The following is a 19,083-nucleotide window of genomic DNA, read 5'->3' on the forward strand; positions in this document are numbered from 1 at the left end:
CTTTGGCAACAGGAGGTGTCATAAGAAGTGAGACCAGAATATTTGTGGTGACCTAGAAATTTTGAAGGGTGAGAATCTCGGGTATTAACTGTAAAACAATGTAAACCACAAGGAAAGGCGTGGTAAAGTCGAGACAACTGTAATGAGCGGAACTGATGATCAGCTGACGGGAGCCCTCAGCCTTCTTAGTGGAAGACTGGGCTTTTGTATGAAAGAACAGAGTGAATTCAGGAGGCAGTTGTAGGGAAAGGAAAGCACCTTCACAAATTAAAACCAATACAGTAGAACAGAGGTCTCTTCTGATGGGCAGCCTGATCTTGAATGACCCCTGTTTTCTCTGTATATTTCTAAGACAAATCAGAGTTGAACTCTACCAGATTGTTTCATGTTGTGGAGCTGAGTGATCAGGAGCCAGTTGATGGGTTTCCTTTCCTTTTTTTATTTTTTAAATCAATTTGTTTATTTTAATTGGAGGCTAATTACTTTACAATATTGTGGTGGTTTTTGCCATACATTGACATGAACCAGCCATGGGTGTACATGTGTCCCCCATCCTGAACCCCCCTCCCACCACCCTCCCTATCCCATCCCTCTGGGTTGTCCCAGTACACTGGCTTTGAGTGCCCTGTTTCAGGCAAATTGATGGGTTTCTTAGTGAGAGCAAATAGTAGCCCAGTCAGTAATCAAACAGACTTCATGGAATCTTGACAGCCATGTTGGTGCCTCTCCATGGGGTCTCCAGCCTCCTGGATCTGGCTCTGTTCTGGCCTATAGCAGTTGAGAATTATTTAAATTCAGTAGTGGGATTTTTTTTTTTTTCCATTTTACCAGGTTTCTTCTACTTACATCCAATTCTAGATGATGTCTGCCTCCTCAGTATCCTTTCTCACTAGACAGACCCTCACTAACAAGTAAAGTAAAAATCTCAGATGGCACCTGTCTGCTCCAGGTCAACATTCACTAGTACATCTGCAAAACTGTTTTCTGTCCATTGAAGTAAATCTTTGTATTATGGGGCATTTTGACCAGGCACCATAGGCAGGACTGTGCATACTACATCCTTCGCCAATCTAGGGTTGGCCCCTAGATTTGCCAGTTGCCACACAAACAGTCAGACACAACTGAGTGACTGAACTCTACAACAAAACCTGGAATCCATGCCATTTCCCACACAGACCCTTTCCCTGTTCCCATATCGCTTTGAAGCAGATCCCAAGCATTGTAACATTTTATGTCCCTTATTCATGGTATTAATGGTCCGGGAAAGTTTGTGTTATGTTCAGGATAATTTGTTTGGAAAGCTAAGAGAACAAAATGTAGTAGGATAGCGTTCATTCACATAAAAGGTGAGTCAGAGATACCCTCTGCTTACCAGGAGAGGACCTTGCGTCCCCAGCTGCAAGGAAGGGGGTACAAATCGAGCCTGCGCTGTCTGGCAGAGCCTGAAGACTATCTGAGTGTGCCTGTGAGAGACGCCCTGCTTGGGAGTGTCATCTCTGGATATGTCTTAGCAGGAAGCTGAGGCTGAAGACCACTGGCCCAAGACATGACCCATATGAAGCCAGCAGTGGTACAGGGCAGTGGTCAGCCAGCTATGGCCCCTGCACCAAATACAGTCCACTTCCAATGGCCCTAAAGCTATTTGTTTCAGTGGCATGACATAGTATTGCACCCCCCATCTTAAAAAAATCAGATTTTTTTTTAAAGAACCAGATTTCTAACCCTTATTTTTAACTCAGTAGTACTTGGAAGTAGAGCTCAGGATCAAAACATTGTAAATGTTGCCTGGTGTACTAAAAATACTGTTAGAAAACAGTATTTTGGAAATTAATTTTCTAGAATCTTCTACATACAAATGGCTAACAAACACATGAAAAGATGCTCAACATCACTCATTATCGGAGAAATGCAAATCAAAACCACAACGAGGTACCATCTCACACTGGTCAGAATGGCTGCTATCCAAAAGTCTATAAACAATAAATGCTGGAGAGGGTGTGGAGAAAAAGGAACCCTCATACACTGTTGGTGGGAATGCAAACTAGTACAGCCACTATGGAGAACAGTGCGGAAATTCCTGAAAAAACTGGAAATAGAACTGCCGTATGACCCAGCGATCCCACTGCTGGGCATACACACCAAGGAAACCAGAATTGAAAGAGACACGTGTACCCCAATGTTCATCGCAGCACTGTTTATAATAGCCAGGACATGAAAGCAACCTAGATGTCCATCAGCAGATGAATGGATAAGAAAGCTGTGGTGCATATACACAATGGAGTATTACTCAGCCATTAAAAAGAATGCATTTGAATCAGTTCTAATGAGGTGAATGAAACTGAAGCCTATTATACAGAGTGAAGTAAGTCAGAAAGTAAAACACCAATACAGTATACTAACACATATATATGGAATTTAGAAAGATGGTAACAATGACCCTATATGCAAGACAGCAAAAGAGGCACAGATTTAAAGAACAATCTGTTGGACTCTGTGGGAGAAGGCGAGGGTGGGATGATTTGAGAGAATAGCATTGAAACATGTATATTATCATATGTGAAATAGATCACCAGTCCAGGTTTGATTCATGAGTCAAGGTGCTCAGGGCTGGTGCACTGGGATGACCCTGAGGGATGGGATGGGAAGGGAGGTGGGAGGGAGGGTCAGGATGGGGGGAACACATGTACATCCATGGCTGATTCATGTGAATATATAGCAAAAACCACCACAATGTTGTAATTAGCTTCCAATTAAAATTTTAAAAAATTTCTAGAATCTTCTGTAGTGTGTCCTCTACTGAGCAAAATACTTGATTGAAAATTGGAAAATCTCCAACAAAACTCCTGTTCCTTTTTCTAATGAACAGGGGGAGAAAAGGGGGCCTCAGGCCCTCAAGAACAGTTTCTCTATTTCTTAATGGTTGAAAAAAGCAGAAGAATAATACTTTGGGACATGTGAAAATTATATGAAATTTGAATTTTAGTGTCTATAAATGAAAGTTTAATGGAACACAGCCACATTCACTTATTTACATACTGTTTATGGCTGATGGTAGAGATGAAGAGTTGTGACAGAGGCTAGACCGCCCTCAAAGTATAAAACATTTAGCCATCTGTCCCCTCACTGAAAAATATCACCAAACCCTAAAGTAGGGCATGAGCTCTGGAGCCAGCCTGCCTACATTTAAATCCTAGCCATCTTTTTTTTAGCTTTCCCTGTCTTTAAAATGATGATCACAATAGTGGCTATCTTGCAGAGATATTGGGCTTCTCTAATAGCTCAGTTGGTAAAGAATCCGCCTGGAATGTGGGAGACCCCAGTTCGATTCCTGGGTCAGGAAGATCCCCTGGAGAAGGGATAGGCTACCCACTCCAGTGTTCTTGGGCTTCCATTGTGACTCAGCTGGTAAAGAATCCACCTGCCATACAGGAGACCTGGGTTCGATCTCTGGGTTGGGAAGATTCCCTGGAGAAAGGAAAGGCTGCCCACTCTAGTATTCTGGCCTGGAAAGTTCCATGGACAGTCCATGGGGTCTCAAAGAGTCAGACATAACTGAATGACTTACATTTTTGCAGAGATGTTAGGAGAAATAAATTACTAATTATCTGTAAAGCATAGAGAAGAGTCCCTGCAATGACTATGCACTCATTATTCTTAGTACTGCTAGAGCTTCTCCATCACTCATAGATCAAAACTTCCTGTTTAAAACATGAGGATGATGAAAGCCTCCTAGAGGGTTCAGGATGGGTGACACGTGAAGCCTGGGTGTGCAATCCCCAGCACATCTCCTGTCTCACAGATGGAACCCCAGAAAGGATTCCTGGTGTTTCTAAACATTTGAAGGACAGTAAAAAAAAAAAAAATCTCTCCATCAACTCATGGACAGATGCGCCTGCTAGCACAGTCGTTTCTCACCTCTCCCTAGCTCCTGGCCAGAGGTAGAGCGTCCAAGAGTAGTGTTGCCCTGCGGTAGAGTGGTCAGTTCTGCATTAAAGGCTGCATATCTGGCCCCTCCTGGGCCATGTTTGTGGCTCAGTAAAACCAGTGTCAGGGAAGCTACAGAGGAGATGTGGAAGACCCTTCCACTGTTCTCCAACCCTACTCTGGCTGCAAAAATGAGGTGTAAGGAGAATGAATGGTTTCCTGTATGCTGTGTCTGTTAGAATGGAACCTTCTTATTTTGAGAAATACAAATCGTCCCAAATTATATTGATATGATAGGCATTTTCTTACATTGCATATGTTGTGCTTTGGTTTTTATCTCTTAGAGGGAAAAATGAGGAAAGGACAAAAACTGTATGCCCTAGAGAAGGATTATTAAAATATATTTAATGAAATCTCACATTAAAAATAAAATTACATGCAGTGCTTTATTTGCTTTTGTTTGTAATTCAAGCACAAGAGACTTTTAAAATTGCTGAATCAATTCCTTTATGAAAAAATGTGACCTGTATGTCTGTCTTCATCCTCTCCTTCCCTTCTTTCTACCTCTTCCTTCTTTTTTCCCCCTTCCTTGTCCTCTAGAAAGATAAAGAGAAAATATTTGATAAAAGTCAGTACTCATTCATGATAAAAATTCACAGCTAACTTAGCATGGAAAGGAGCTGCCTTACTTGATAAAGGGTATCTCTTCCATGTGCTTAGCAAATATAATACTTAATGATGAAACCTTCATAATAATTACTTTATAATTAGAAATTAGACTATGGTACCCACTCTCTCAGCTTGTAATCAACAACATACAGATAGTCCTAGCCAGTGCAATAAGATAAGAAAAAAATAAAAAAGCTGTGAGATAGGGAAAACATGCAACAACACTGTTATTCAAGAAATACTGCCCACACTGCATTTTTCTTTTTTTTAACCTCTTTAGTGAGATGCCCTCCTGTTCTCTCTTAAAATTGCAGGGTGAGGGTATAGTCTGCACTTGAAAGTGGGTTTAGCAGTGACCTTGCCCAGCTTGGTTTGGCAGCTGAGTTGTTGGATTAGGGAGCTTCTGAAGGTTGTGTTCTGTCATCTCTCTATAAAGCCGAAAACATCCCTGGAATTGTATTTGCTGGTTCTCAGTACAGCTATTTAACTGGAATCTGGAAACATTTTCCCTGAGGGCTCTTTTTAGACAGCAGTAAAATGTAGCTGGAGACATACGTAGTAAATGGAAAAGAAAAATCAAATTAGGCCAAGAATGTTTTTAATCTCCTATTCTCACTGAAGCCCTCAAGGAGAACACCATAATGCATACTTCACTCATGTGGGTCAGGCATAAAGCCCTCTCCATAGATCTAATAACCTGTAAATGTTCTGGTTTGAAATTGCACCTGCCCACTTTGCTGGATCGAGTACATCATGCAGCAATGGTTTCTGTTTCGACTGTTCATTACTTGGGAATGTCACATTACCAGAGAGCAGCCCAGAGTTTACTTCCAAATGGGTGAAGCCTTAGGAAGGGAGTTTTAATTACAATCTCATGTAGCAACACAGGCACGACCTGCGGAGGGGCCGCCACTTGCACTGTGCATTCATGTCACAGCAGTGCAGAGAACGCACAGCGGACTGGCTCATGTGAAATGGGCAGCAGAGTCAGCAGAGCCTCAGAAAAATGACACAGCAAGTGAAACAAAGCCGAATCTTCCCTCATCCCACCAAGCGTGCAAGGCTCCCTGCTCCCTTTTTAAAGCAAGATAACCCAGTTGGCATTTGCCCTTCAACCTCCCCAATTTGATACGGAACCTGTGACCCAGGAGCTTTAGCCATTAATAAGAGACCTGGGAGTCAACGGGCTCTGAGGTGTGTGGCAGGAGTACATGAGACCAAATCCTGCTCCCCTAGGAAAGCCCTCTTCTTCTCACTTGCTGCAATGCAGTTTGTGCCACCAAAGGTGCTGTATCAAAACTCGGGCATTTCCAGCCAAAGCAGGAGCCATTTAGAAAAATTCAGGGGATGCTCAAGAGGCTGTGCGTGCGAGCGTGCGTGTGAGTGTGTGTGTGTCTCTATTCAGTAAGCCTGCTGGTGGTGCAGCTCTGACGTAAAAAATATTTTAAAAATCCTCTGGGCACAGATACTCAGGAGCCAGGCACTGGACAGGGAGCATCCTTGAAGGGCACTGTCATCTGAAATCAGAGGGGCAATCGGATCTTTGTCTTCAGCGTTTACATAATTATGATGTGATATCTCTCGTGTTGAGAGATTCATCCTGTGCATTTTGGAACTAAACCTTCCTGGTGTTCGGAGAATTGCCTTCTGTCTGTTCAGCTCAGCATGCCAAGAGGCTGGAGAGGTCCCCAGCAGCCCGGATGCATTCTCTGTTTTGGAAAAGTATTTGCTTCAAGAAACCATGAAGTCACTCCTGGCCACATCGTGGAATTGTTTTGTGCTTTTTAAACAGCCTTTAGATTTTTTTTTTTTCTATTTGCCAGAAAGGTTGGGTCTGTTTCAGAGGACTCTTCTGTTTTCTAAGGCTGTCAAGGGCATAAAATGACATGAGAGTGTCTTGGCAGAACTCCAGATTCAGGCAAGATTTTTCCAAGCACCTACTATGTTCAAAACACCTTGCAGGGATATTCTAGAGAATCTTAACTCTCAAAACTTTGAAGGCAATGGCTGAAAAAGAAAGATGAACACCTTGAGGCTCCCTCTGGAAATGGTCGAGTTTCACCACAACCACTGGCCAGTGTGGCTTTTTCCATCAAAATTTGGTGTCTTCATGCGCTGTCCAGCATCTCCCGCGCGTCAGATGGAGCTTAGGAAGACAAGGGTAACTGTTCTCTTTGTCAAGTGTTTTGTCTGTCGTCCCTCTCTTTTCCACAGCCTCTTGTTTTTATTTATGTAACTCTAATCTGCAGAGTCATTGGTTTAGGTATGCTCCCCCACCCATCAGCTTGCTTTGGGGTAACTTGCAGATTTGTGTATGTTTTATATGGTGATAATTTTCATAACTTGTGGCTAGGTATAGTATAAAAACTAGTGCTCGAGGTAGGGTTTTCTCTCTGTATATTTTCTTTTTGCTGTCTAGTTGTTATTTATAAGTATTAATATGTGCATTTCAAATATACTGTGGGTACAAAGAGGCTTTCTTAACAGCCTAGTAATAGAATAACTTCTTTAAAATGTTTTTTTAATTTGGTGTACTAAAAGGAACAGTCTTTGTGCTTTAGAAAAGCCATTGCATATTAGAAATTTGGACAGTGGCTTCAGGCAAGGTGGAGAAAAGGTTTTTTTAAAAAGATGAAACCAGAAGCATCAAAAGACAACCGCCCGACAAGGTCATTGGATGGGAAATTGGAGGCAGCTTTTGTCTGCAAGAGGGGTTGGAGAGAGAGATTCTCCTGTGGGAGCCTCTGATTTGAAAGCCGTCAGACACTGTTGGGGTGAAGGAATTTGCCATTTGCTGTCTGCTCAGAGACTGCCTCTGTTGACCCCACCCCCCAACCCACCCCCACCCCGACTATTTACCCTTCCCTGGCTCAGCAGTCACCTTCACACAGCAGGAGTGAGATGGGTACCATTTCCATTCTACAGAGTGGTGTGCAGCCAGCAGCTCGTGGAGTGAGACATGACTGTGTGGTGGAGTTACATTCTCTTTGGAATTGACCTTGACAGTTTCCTTTTTTTTTTTTAAACCCTAGGAGCCTAGTAATAAACGAGTCAAACCTCTTTCCAGAGTCACATCTCTCGCCAACCTCATCCCACCTGTGAAGGCCACACCGTTAAAGCGCTTCAGCCAAACCCTGCAGGTAAGGACACGGTGGGCTCATGTTTGCAGAAAACCCTGTTGTGTGGGAGGAGACACCTCTGTCCTAGCCAGAACCTCCCCTGGTTTCAGTCTGACCTGAATCAATGCTTATTATTTGAATAGAAGAGAGCAAGTGAGCAGACTGGAAGAGAAAGAGATGTTTTAAAGTTGGTTTCAGACAGAGCCCTTCAAGAGGTAACTGGAGGCATCATCCCTGTTGGGTCTTTCCTCACAGTTTTGTTTCAGAGACCCCATCCGGATGTACTTTCATAGGTATCCATTTGGTCCTAAAATATCTATGGGCCTCCCAAGAAAACCAGCGCCTGACCTCAGATGGAGGGCAAGAGAGCCTAGTGGCTTCGACGAGTGGCTTAGAGCCTCGCAGCATGTGAGAAGAAACTCAGCCCACCCACTCATTTCTTATGGCCGTGGAGCTGAGAATGATTTTTGCTTTTTACATTGGCTGCGGAAAAGCAATCCAAAGAGTAGTATTTCAAAACCCATGAAAATGATTTGAAATTGCAGTGTCTGTAGCTGCAGTTGTGCAGGCACACAGGCGTGCCTAAATGTCAACGTGTTGTCTGTAGCTGCCGTGGCCCTACAAAGGCAGTCAAGTAGTTGGGACCCCGACCATATCGCCCACAACACCAAAAATATTTACTCTTGGACCCGTTACAGAAAATGTTTGTTGCTCCCTGACTGAGGACATGGGCCTGGGAGTAGAAGTATCTCACTTCTGGCCTTGGCTCTGTCCCTCAATGAGTTTGTCCCCTTGAGCAGGTAACTCTGCACCTCTCTAGGTCTTGCCATTATTCCATGTGGATACACTGGGGATGGTGCTGCCAGCTCCTCTAGAGAACCGCTCTAAAGACTTACAAGGTAGTACATTTAAAGGACCTAGCATGGTTCCTTGGCCCATGGTTCATAATCACTGACTTCCTAACTAGCTAAGGTGTAAATATTAGCTACTGTAAACATTCTTTGGTTAATTCAGGTGGTTGTAGTTCTTGTTCATAAACTCCTGAAAAAGTTTATCTTTTAAAGTGAACATTAAGGTTTTTTTTTTTTCCTTTCCCCAAAGGCCTTGGGCACCCAGTAGGATAAAAATCCTTTTCCTATCATGAAAAGGCTCGCCTTGTTCAGCTGAGTAGGCTTGAGTCTGCCAGTTCCTTACACTTCCTGAATACTTCTGCTTAGCAATATTTTTCATCTTGACTTTCTGAGCCATTAAGAGAGTTGTGGGTCAGCACCCAAGGCATATCCCAAGCTATGGACACCAGTGATTTGAGAGCTGTTCGAAGTCTCCCTCACCCGCTCCTGTCCTTGTTGCCACACCAAGCAACCCAAGCTCTTCCCCCTCTTTCCTGTCCACCCCTCAGTGCTCATCCCCTGCCCTGCGCGTTCCTCTGTTAGCTCTGCTAATATTTCCCCTGAACGAATCCTCGTCTCATTAGCAGTAGGCTTGGCTCTGTGCTGGAACCTCTGGGCTCCTGGCTGTCCCCTGATCCCTTGTGGGAGAACAGAGGAGAAAAAAAAAAAAAAAATAAGGTCATCCTGGGGAGCCAGATGAAGGGCTTTGAAGCTCATGAAGAAAAATGTGTTTACCTTCTCTCCCTGGTGACCAGTCTCAGCCCTCTGGCCAAGTTCATCACAGGCTTCCCCTGGAAGATTCATCACCGCCCTAGCCCCGCACATCTGGTCTTTCGCTGAGTTCTGCTTTTCAAACATTCTTCAGCCTGTCGATTGCCATTTCACCCTTTCCTTTCCATCTCAGTGGTGGTGGCTCGAGGTCACCGTAGTTACTTCCTCCCTTGATTACAGTCTCCATGTTGCCCACCACCTCTTCCCCTTATCTCTCCGAGGACAGTCCACCCTGTGCCCCAGGAAGGGCCTTGCTCACTCCGCAAGTGTTCAGGCGGGCTCTACTCCCTGCCCTCATGTCACTTACATCCTAGATAGGGTTGCCTTCTAGTCACTTCTGGCCCTCGGTTGTGTTTTGTTTGGCTGCACGTTGTTTTGAGCTCACATTTAGAAATCAAAAGAGTCCTTGTAACAATCTGGACTTCTGGCTTCTTTTGAGGAATTGGAACGCCTAGCAGTGCTGGGCCTGTGTTCTCACATGGCACTTATGAGCCGTACCTAAGTAGCCAGTCAGCATTCACCTACGGATGTCCCCACTTCTCCCAGCTATCCTCCCAACACCTGGCCTCTTCACTCAGTGTCATCAACTTGCCTGGCCTCCAGGCTCCACATTTCTGCTCATGATTCTAGGGACAGTGCTGTCTATGCCTCCTCACCGCAGCCCAGCCCCAACACAAAGTGCATCTTCCATTGTCTTTCCTTCAGAATCTTTCCTTTGGCTCCCCAGGAAACCTTTAATTTTTTTCTCTTGTTTCTACCCTACACAGATCCCACACAGGGAACACTGCAGGAAATATTTAATCACCTTGCAAATTTGCCCTGACCTAGAGAACTGGGGCAAAGAGAAATCGAGCCTTGTCTGAAACCCAACAGACTGAGGCCAGACTTGAGGGGCTGGATCTGACATGTGGATATTGGTTTCTAAAACATCAAAGATTTTTTTTGGCAAAATAATTTTTAACTTACTTGTTTAAAATACCAGGATAAAGAGCTAATCCCGGGTTCTGTTTATTGGGCAGAAACAACCAGACAGAAACACAATTATTTATAATGGTTATGTCCACGAACATAGAGAAAACTTGAACAGTGTTTTTATGCTGTGAGTGTGTCTTTGGTGGGAGTCAATAAATGGAAATATGCCCCTGAGGTTGTATGCAGTTAGACAGCCTCGTTTGCAGGATGATCCGCAAAGCTTGGAGTATGCCATCTTGCCCCCACCTATCTCCCTGTAAGTCACCTTGGCACATGCAGTGCAAATTCTGCAGAATTACTTCCAGTCCTAGCATCCCAATAATTGCCTCCTGGCTTTATTGCTTCCTTCCCCACAGCTAGAGCGGGATAGGTGTTAATGTAGCCTGAGGAGCAGGGAGGATGGGGGAGGGGGCCCTAAAGGGAGTACTCAGTGTGCCAAGTTCACTACCTTCCTCATTTGGCCTCTGCTGGTCCTGATGCCCCTTCTAAAACGGGAGAAACAGAAAAAGAAGCCACAGGGCGGCTCCAAACCTCTCGGCAGTCATTCATTTCTTTCCCATGTGTGTGTGTGCTTTTTCTCTAACTTCCCGAAACAGCACAGTGCTGGAATGGAGCAGCTCGCTTCTCTGTGGCAGTATCCTTGCCCCTGGCTCCTGGCCTTTAGAGATACCCGTTCGGCCTCTCAGGGTACATTCCTTTTATCATAGGAGGAGATATGACTTAGGCCCAAACCCAATGCTTTAATAGATAGTAGAACACTTAGACCCTGATGCTGGGGAAGATTGAAAGCAGCAGAAGAGGGCAGCAGATGATGAGATAGTTGGATAGCATCACTGACTCAATGGACATGAGTTTGAACAAACTTCGGAAGATGGTGATAGACAGGGAAGCCTGGTGTGCTGCAGTTCATGGGGTCGAAAAGAGTCAGACATGACTGAGTGACTGAACAAGAACAGAACATTGAGCAGGCCTTCCTCTGGCTTCCCGGGAGGGTGTCAGTAGAGCTCAGGGCTGGCAGCCTCTTCCAAAAAGGTCAAGGGCTGTGTTGCAAGTGTAAGTGGTCCTTGGAGCCACAGTTCAGGAAGACACTGCAGGACTTGTTCTCTGTGGCCTCCTCCCTACCCCCACCCATGCCCCTGTGGACCGGGGTCTTGGGCCCCAGCACAAAGGCGGCATTTGCAGAGGTCAGAGAGGGAGCGCCGACTGCATGGCGCTCCGTCTGATTCTGACCGGGGAGGTTAGCGCTGCTGGTGGACTGGAGCACAGATATCCAGATCCCTCTGTGCCTATAAATCCCCTCCCTGGGCTGCCCAGCTCTGGAAGGGGCTGGTGTGCTCTCCTCATGTGGAGTGAGGAAGGCGGAAGGCGAGCTGCCTTGCAGGCGAGCGGCCTTGGCCGGTCAGTCGCTCGCCGAGGCCTCCTCCCCCGTCACAGCTGCGCGGCTGGTGGACTCATTTGGGCTGAGTCCAGGGCATGCTATGGGATGCTGTGCTCCCTACACAGCAACTGAGCCCTCTGTTCTCTTTGAACTGTGTTTCTTTTCCCTTATAAAAGTGTGTGTTCATTATGGAAGAATACAGAAAAGAGGAAAGAGAAAGATTCCACTCCCAAACAACCCGTTAATATTTTATAGTTTCCTTTCAGTGTCATTGTAGGTCTGTCTATGAAGCTTAAACACTCTGAGCCTAATTTGGGGTTACTCGCAGTCTGCCAGCCTTATCTTTGTGTTATCTGTTTACCTTTGGATTTATTCCTCCCCCTTGCTACCCCCAGGGACTGTGGATGACCAGTTTCTCTTGCATCTCTATTGATCTTTGCTTCACATATTTCCAAGCTGCACAGTTAGGTGTATAAAGGTTCCTCTTCATCTCCTGAAGGTTTTGTACCTTTTACTAAAGTTAAATATTTCTATTTATTTCTTTTAATGCTTTTTCTTTTTGATTTTCTTTTTTGTCTTTTTATGCATTTTACCTGCTGTTTCTTGTTCATCTCTTCTTTTCCTCCTCCCTTTGTCATTTAGCTAGATGAAAGTTTTATTATGGCTTAAGGGAAATGTTATATCACAGTTAGAAAATATGATCTTAATTGACTAAGTATATATTATTCCAACATGATGCTATTTATTTTATATAACTAGTCTCCTATTAATGGATATTTACGTTGTAAATATTTTATATCATTAAGTACTTATGTTGAATTTTTTAATGAACTTTCTATTTTTTAAAGTGCCTTCTATTTTGCTTTCTTTTCTGATTATATAACATCATAGTCAGAAAAGGGAATAAAAGTTCTTGTAATCCCATCTTTCCATCACCAAAAAACTTTTATTAATATTTTGGTATATACTTGGGCAATCTTTTCTTTTACTATTAATATGTACTGCATTTATACTTTTTAAAAACAAAATTATAATCATACTATTTTTAACTTGCTTTTGTCTTAACCATATAAAATAACTCATGGTATAAGGACCTTTTTTCTTGTCATTAAACATTTATCATTATCTCTAGTTTTAAGAGATAATGGGTTTATATAGTGTTTTGTCAAAAGGATGTATGTTTATTCAATCACCCTTCTATTGTTGAACATTTCAGTAGTTTGCATTTTTCTGCCATTATAGATAATCACAAATCTAAGCCATCTGATATCAGTTAGACCTCCGATTTTTTTTAAAATTTTATATAGGAGTGTAGTTGATTTACAGTTCTGTATTAATTTCAGGTGTACAGCAGAGTGACTCAGTCATACATACACATATATCCATTCTTTTACAGATTCTTTTCCCATGTAGGTTATCACAGAATGTTGAGTAGAGTCTCCTGTGCTGTGTGGTAGATCCTTGTTGATTATTTTGTATGTAGTAGTGTGTATATGTTAATCCCTAACTCCTAATTTATCCCTGCCCCTGCCCCCACATTTCCCCTTTTGTAACCATATTTTGTTTTTGAATTCTATAAGTCTGTTTCTGTTTTGTAAATAAGTTCATTTGTATCATTTTTTTTAAGATTCCACATATAAGTGATACCATATGGTATTTGTCTTTTTCTCTCTGACTTAAATCCATCCACGTTGTTGCAAATGGCATTATTTTATTATGGCTGAGTAATATTCCATTGTAGCACATCTTCTTTATTCATTCCTTTGTTGATGGACATTTAAGTTGCTTCCATGTCTTGGCTATTGTAAATAGTGCTGCAGTGAACATTGGGGTGAATGAATCTTTTCAAATTCTGGTTTTCTCTGAGAGTTTGCCCAGGAGTGGGATTTCTGGATCATACAGTAGTTCTCTTTTTAGTTCCCACTAGCGGTATAGATGGGTTCCCTTTTCTCCACACTCTCTCCAGCATTTATTGTTTGTGGACAATTTGATGATGGCCATTCTGACTAGTGAGAGGTGATACCGCATGCTAGTTTTGATTTGCATTTCTTTGATAACTAGTGACATTGAGCATCAAGCCTCTACTTTTGATGTATATCTGTCTTGGACAGAATGGCTTCTCCATGTTCTCACATACTAATTCTAAACTCATAGTCATATTTCTCTCTGTCTTGGAGCAAGGGTTCAGGGGCTCATGTTGGGTCTGAAATGGCTCAGAGATGATGAGGGTGAAGGGGAGAAAGGACATTTGAGGTTTGAGGAAGAAGTGTGGGGAAAAAACCAGAAACCAAACCGCCTGTCTGGAAGGTAAGAATGTAGATGAGAGCAAACTTGTATTCCATGTTAAAGGGAACTCCTGAGTTTCTGCTGTTCCTGGAGTAAAAGTTTGACTATTGTAATAGTTGGCTATTGCAATTTAAAGCTTGTCATTTTAAATTTCGTCCTAACGTCTTTCATTAGCTCAGTATTTACACTGAGCCAAGTTCTGTGCAAGGTCCTTTATATTCATAGCCTCATTCTCAACTCTGCAGGGTAGGTTTCATCAGGACTTTATAGGGAAAAATCCTGAATGTGCCCAAGGTCATGCAGCCAGTCACGCTAGAGCTGGATTCTGTAAGGTTTGGCAATGCCTCTGCTGTGGTAGGCTTTTATAAAGTCAGTTTGGTCCTAATAAAGCCTGCAGTTTGCCAGGATCTAAAAGTAATAGCCAGATTTTCAGTCTGGAGCATCCTACCTCACTGCTGTTCCTCATGCTTTGTTTGCTGATGTGGTAGGGACAGTCGTCATTCCATTTCAGCCTGTGGAATATTTTACCATTAGCGTTATTGTGTGCAGATGGTGCCCAGTGAAGATGGTCAGGCTGCTTGCCCAAGGCTCTGGAAGACTTCTAATTCCTGGCTGGCACTAAGCAAAGTGTACGATATTTTCTCCACACCTGAAACAAATATTTTCTTCAGCTGTCATTCACATCTACTCAAAATGTCTCCCAACTAAAAAAAGGTTTGTCCTCTTACTAGATCCTTCAGGTTTGACATTTATTGATTGTGAATTGGTCTAGTGCCGTTTACCATGTTTTCAATGTACATTAATCTGAACTGGATACCATACTGTGATTTTGTTGATAGCACCACTTCTGACTCAGTGTTCATAGTCTTGCACATTTCTGTCCTGATTGTGTTTTCCCTTCATTACTATCTCTTTATTATGAAAAATCTGGAAAATAAACGTAGCTGCTGCTGCTGCTACTGCTGCTGCTAAGTTGCTTCAGTCGTGTCCGACTCTGTGTGACCCCATAGACGGCAGCCCACCAGGCTCCCCTGTGCCTGGGATTCTCCAGGCAAGAACACTGGAGTGGGTTGCCATTTCCTTCTTCAATGCATGAAAGGAAAAGTGAAAGTGAAGTCACTCAGTCATGTCTGACTCTTAGCGACCCCATGGACTTCAGCCTACCAGGCTCCTCCGTCCATGGGATTTTCCAGGCGAGAGTATTGGAGTGGGTTGCCATTGCCTTCCCCAGAAATAAATGCAGAGAAGTGTGAAAATGAAAATAAAAATCCCCCATAGTCAGGGCTTCCCTGGTGGCTCAGTGGTTAAAAAAAAAAAAAAAAAAAAGTCCGCCTGCCAATGCAGGAGACACGGGTTCAATCCCTGATCTGGGAGGATCCCATATGCCTCAGAGCAACTAAGCCTGGGAGCCACAAGCACTGAGCCCTAGAGCCCACGTTCCACAAGAGAAGCCACCAGCAGATGCCCTCACTAGAGAGTGGCCCCCACTCGCCACAACTAGAGAAAAGCCCAAGCAGCAGACCCACCACAGCCAAAAAGAAAAAAATAAATAAAATAAAAATCATCCATAGTCCCACCATTCAGGGGTAACCCCTGTTATCATTTTGTATTTTAAATAGGGATCTTTCTTCTCTTCCTTAACTCTACTTGTGAGACTTTCCTATTTTCATTAAGAATTTCTAAAAAAGAATGTTTTTTCCAAGTTTTATTGGCATATAACTTGACATACAGCTGTACTGTGTAAGTTTAAAGTATACAGCATAATTTGATTTGTATGTATTGTGAAAGGATTACCACAACGAGTTAACATTCATCATCTCATATAGATACAAAGAAAATAAGACAGTATTCTCTCAGGAAGAATGCTTTACAGATTTGCATGTCATCCTTGTACGGGCCCTTCTCTGCATGGCTCTGCCCTTAGTAAATGAGCTGCCAAAACGAGCACAGAAGAATGCTTTTAACAACCGTGCAATATTCCATTGTGTGATTATGCTGTAATTTATTGAACTGATCCCTATTGTCAGGTATTTTAGGCTCTTTGCACATCTTTTGCTTTTATAGTGTTTTCTCCTCCTAAAAGTTACCTTAGTGGAGGTCCCATGTAGAGGTATTTAGTCCAAATAGTTTAGACATGTGTCTGCTGTTTGCTGATAAATGAAGTCATATAAACAAGTATTAATGGCAGCAGAGCAGTCAGTGGTGTAATAACTGTGATAGGTCATACCCTTTTCCTATTGATCACCTACCAGGCACTTGGCCAAACCCTTGATATGCTTTATCTTATCAAATCCTCACTACTACTTCGTGAGGTATTTATTACTATGTCCCTTCCCTTTTACAGATAATCTGCCTCCAATGCAGGAGATGTGGCTCCATCCCTGGGTCAGGAAGATCTCCTGGAGAAGGAAATGGCAACCCATTCCAGTATTCTTGCCTGGGAAATCCCACGGGCAGAGGAGTCTGGCAGGCTACAGTCCGTGGTGTCGCAAAAGAGTCAGACACAACTGAGTGGTGACTAAAACAATTTACAAGTAAAGAAACTGAAATCCAAAGAGATTTCCAAGGTCCCTCAGCCACTGAAGTGACTTGACACCAGGTCTGTGTTACTCCACAGCCTGTGCTCTTAACTCATGTTTTGTTGGAGTTTCGTAGTTGAAAAGCTAGACTCAGTTCTCTTCCAGCGTGTACCTATGCCAGTCACTTAATCCTCTGGCACTTGGATTTTTTATCTATCAAAAGGGGGCAAAATATGAGAACCTGTCCAATGCCTCTGTCAGGATTAGTATGTGAATGTGAAGTCGCTCAGTTGTGTCTGACTCTTTGCAACCCCATGGACTGTAGCCTACCAGGCTCCTCCATCCATGGGATTTTCCAGCCGAGAGTACTAGAGTGGGGTGCCATTTCCTTCTCCAGAGGATCTTCCCGACCCAGGGATCGAACCCGGGTCTCCCACATTGTAAGCAGATGCTTTACCATCTGAGCCAACAGGGAAATCCTGTCAGGATTAGAATGAGAGGCCAATGTGATAGAGGCTTCATAGCTGATAAATGTTATTTCTCCATTTAAGTTAATTACTCTAATCAAATTTTGTAAAACAGTCTCCTCCAGGACACTGAGAACATTTCCCCGTTCCCTACCACCACCACTGTACTTTCTGGTTTAATCCATTGTAGTAGCAACACAGACACGTTTTCCTCTTACAGTCCCACCCTAACCTCCAATCCATTAAACAGTAAGCTGTCTGCTACAAAATAGCAATGGTCAGTGTAGAGGATTTCCCTGGCTCTAACTCTTAATTGGAGTGCGTTATCTTTGGCCATAGAGACCTTCTGTTTTGGGAAAAGGACAAGGGAGTGCCCCACTGAACAGGGAGCATTAACAAACCAAATCTGTTCCATCATGCCTATCATGCCGGGTCTACATTTCCTCTGACACATGTAAAGGCGGCAGCTTTTCCCCCACCTCCAGCATCTTTTCCATATACCCAGGCCAGGCATAAACATGAGCACCCACTTCCTAAATCTGCAGTATCTGCGCCTGCTATGGCCATTGTTATTGTAGCTGCCACTAGTTATGAGCTTTGGGTTTTTGACTGATTTGCTGGGCCAGTTTCCCTCATGGAAACTCTTGCTTGTCCTGGAACATTTTTCATTCCAGGCCCAGATTCCCCACAATGAAGGGTATCGCCATGCATGTTTCTATTTTGTATCCAGTCCCTCCCAGGGCTGAGTCCCTTAGTTTGAAGTGAGCCTCTCCTGGTCACTTGTACTCCTGGCATCTAGTGGTTAGAGGTGAGGATCATATTAAACATCCTGTGCTACCCAGGACAGCCCCTCACAAAAAGGCTGTTCTGGCCTAAGACGTTAGTGGTGGCAGGGTGGGGAGTCTCTGCCGCAGGCCAAGAAGTAGCCTGATCCTCATCTGTTTGGGCGCACACATCCCATCATGCTTAAATCTTACCCTAGAGGAAGCAGGGTAGGATATTGGTTAAAATTTGTAATGTGTTGGGGGAGCTGGACTCAAATAGACCAGATGTGGGTTGTCATCCTGAATTCACTGTTGACCTGGTTTAAATTCTGGAGCACAGGTCAGCTACATGACCTTCAGCAAAGCATCACCCTCTCTGAGCCTCAAGTTCCCTTATCTATAAACATGGGTAAGAATCCTCACCTTTTGGACAGAGAAGGAGATTAAAGCCCCCCTCACAGGCAAGCAGTGACATTCCCTCATTAAGCAAGATTGTTGAGGACCCACCATGTGCCAGTGCAGATGAATCCATCAGTGAATAGAACAGATGCAGACCCTGGGCCTTCAAGGAGCTTACCTTCTGGGAGGAAACAGACATGTCAGAATCAAACTAGTAAGTGATGTCACAGAGCACATGGTGACGCAAGAGCCAGAGCAGGGGGGTGGGCGGTGGTGGGACTAGAAGGCATGCGGCTGTTCTCCTCTCTCAAGGCAGCCTCCTCTTTGGGTTTTTCCTCCCAGCAGCAGTCACCTTGTTCTCCCCTAGCTCCAGTCCTTTCGTCTAATTGTGCTGAGCTGTACTCCTGACTGGTGAGGGTGTGGTCAGCCCCACCCACGAGCATGGCTTGGGGCTGGTTGGCTGTGAGCTGCCTCCAGGGCCAGTCAGCCACTGACCACACACCAGCCTAGCATTCTTTATTTCTTGGGGATTCTTTCTTTCAGCATCCTTCCGCCTTCGAAGTGGAGTTTTAAAAAGACAAAATGTTTGTTTTAATCCATCCTAATTAAATTACTGCACAATTGCGCTTATCTCACACACTAGCAAAGTAGCACTCAAAATTCTCCAATCGAGGCTTCAACAATACTTGGACCAAGAGCTTCCAGATGTTCAAGCTGGATTTAGAAAGGACAGAGTAACCATAGATCAAATTGGCAACATCTGTTGGATCATCGAAAAAGTAAGAGAGTTCCAGAGAAACATCTACTCTATTGACTATGCCAAAGCCTTTGACTGTGGATCACAACAAACTGTGGAAAATTCTTAAAGAGATACCAGAACACTTTACCTGCCTCATGAGAAATCTCTGTGCAGGTCAAGAAGCAA

At 43.7% G+C, this 19,083-nt stretch overlaps 1 protein-coding gene and 1 long non-coding RNA gene across 7 annotated transcripts in view; one reads left to right on the top strand and one right to left on the bottom strand.

Annotated features, from left to right (window-relative positions):
• Window positions 1-19,083, top strand: part of ARHGEF3 (Rho guanine nucleotide exchange factor 3) — a 313,947-nt gene that overhangs the window by 263,831 nt on the left and 31,033 nt on the right. For 5 of the 6 annotated variants that reach the window (XM_070776453.1, XM_019984724.2, XM_070776454.1 and 2 more), the window contains one exon: window positions 7,626-7,733. In XM_070776453.1, the coding sequence (XP_070632554.1) occupies window positions 7,626-7,733 (108 nt within the window). Of the gene's footprint in view, window positions 1-4,508; window positions 6,755-7,625; window positions 7,734-19,083 lie in introns of those variants that run through there. The other variant, XM_019984728.2, reaches the window with a different exon arrangement.
• Window positions 4,409-18,512, bottom strand: LOC139178614 (uncharacterized). Its single transcript, XR_011563004.1, has 3 exons — window positions 18,337-18,512; window positions 14,458-14,658; window positions 4,409-4,520 (listed from the first exon to the last, which is right to left on the bottom strand). It is a non-coding gene; the product is annotated as an uncharacterized lncRNA (long non-coding RNA).

Source organism: Bos indicus, chromosome 22 (genome assembly GCF_029378745.1).
Source record: "Bos indicus isolate NIAB-ARS_2022 breed Sahiwal x Tharparkar chromosome 22, NIAB-ARS_B.indTharparkar_mat_pri_1.0, whole genome shotgun sequence".
Classification (NCBI taxonomy): Eukaryota; Metazoa; Chordata; class Mammalia; order Artiodactyla; family Bovidae; genus Bos; species Bos indicus.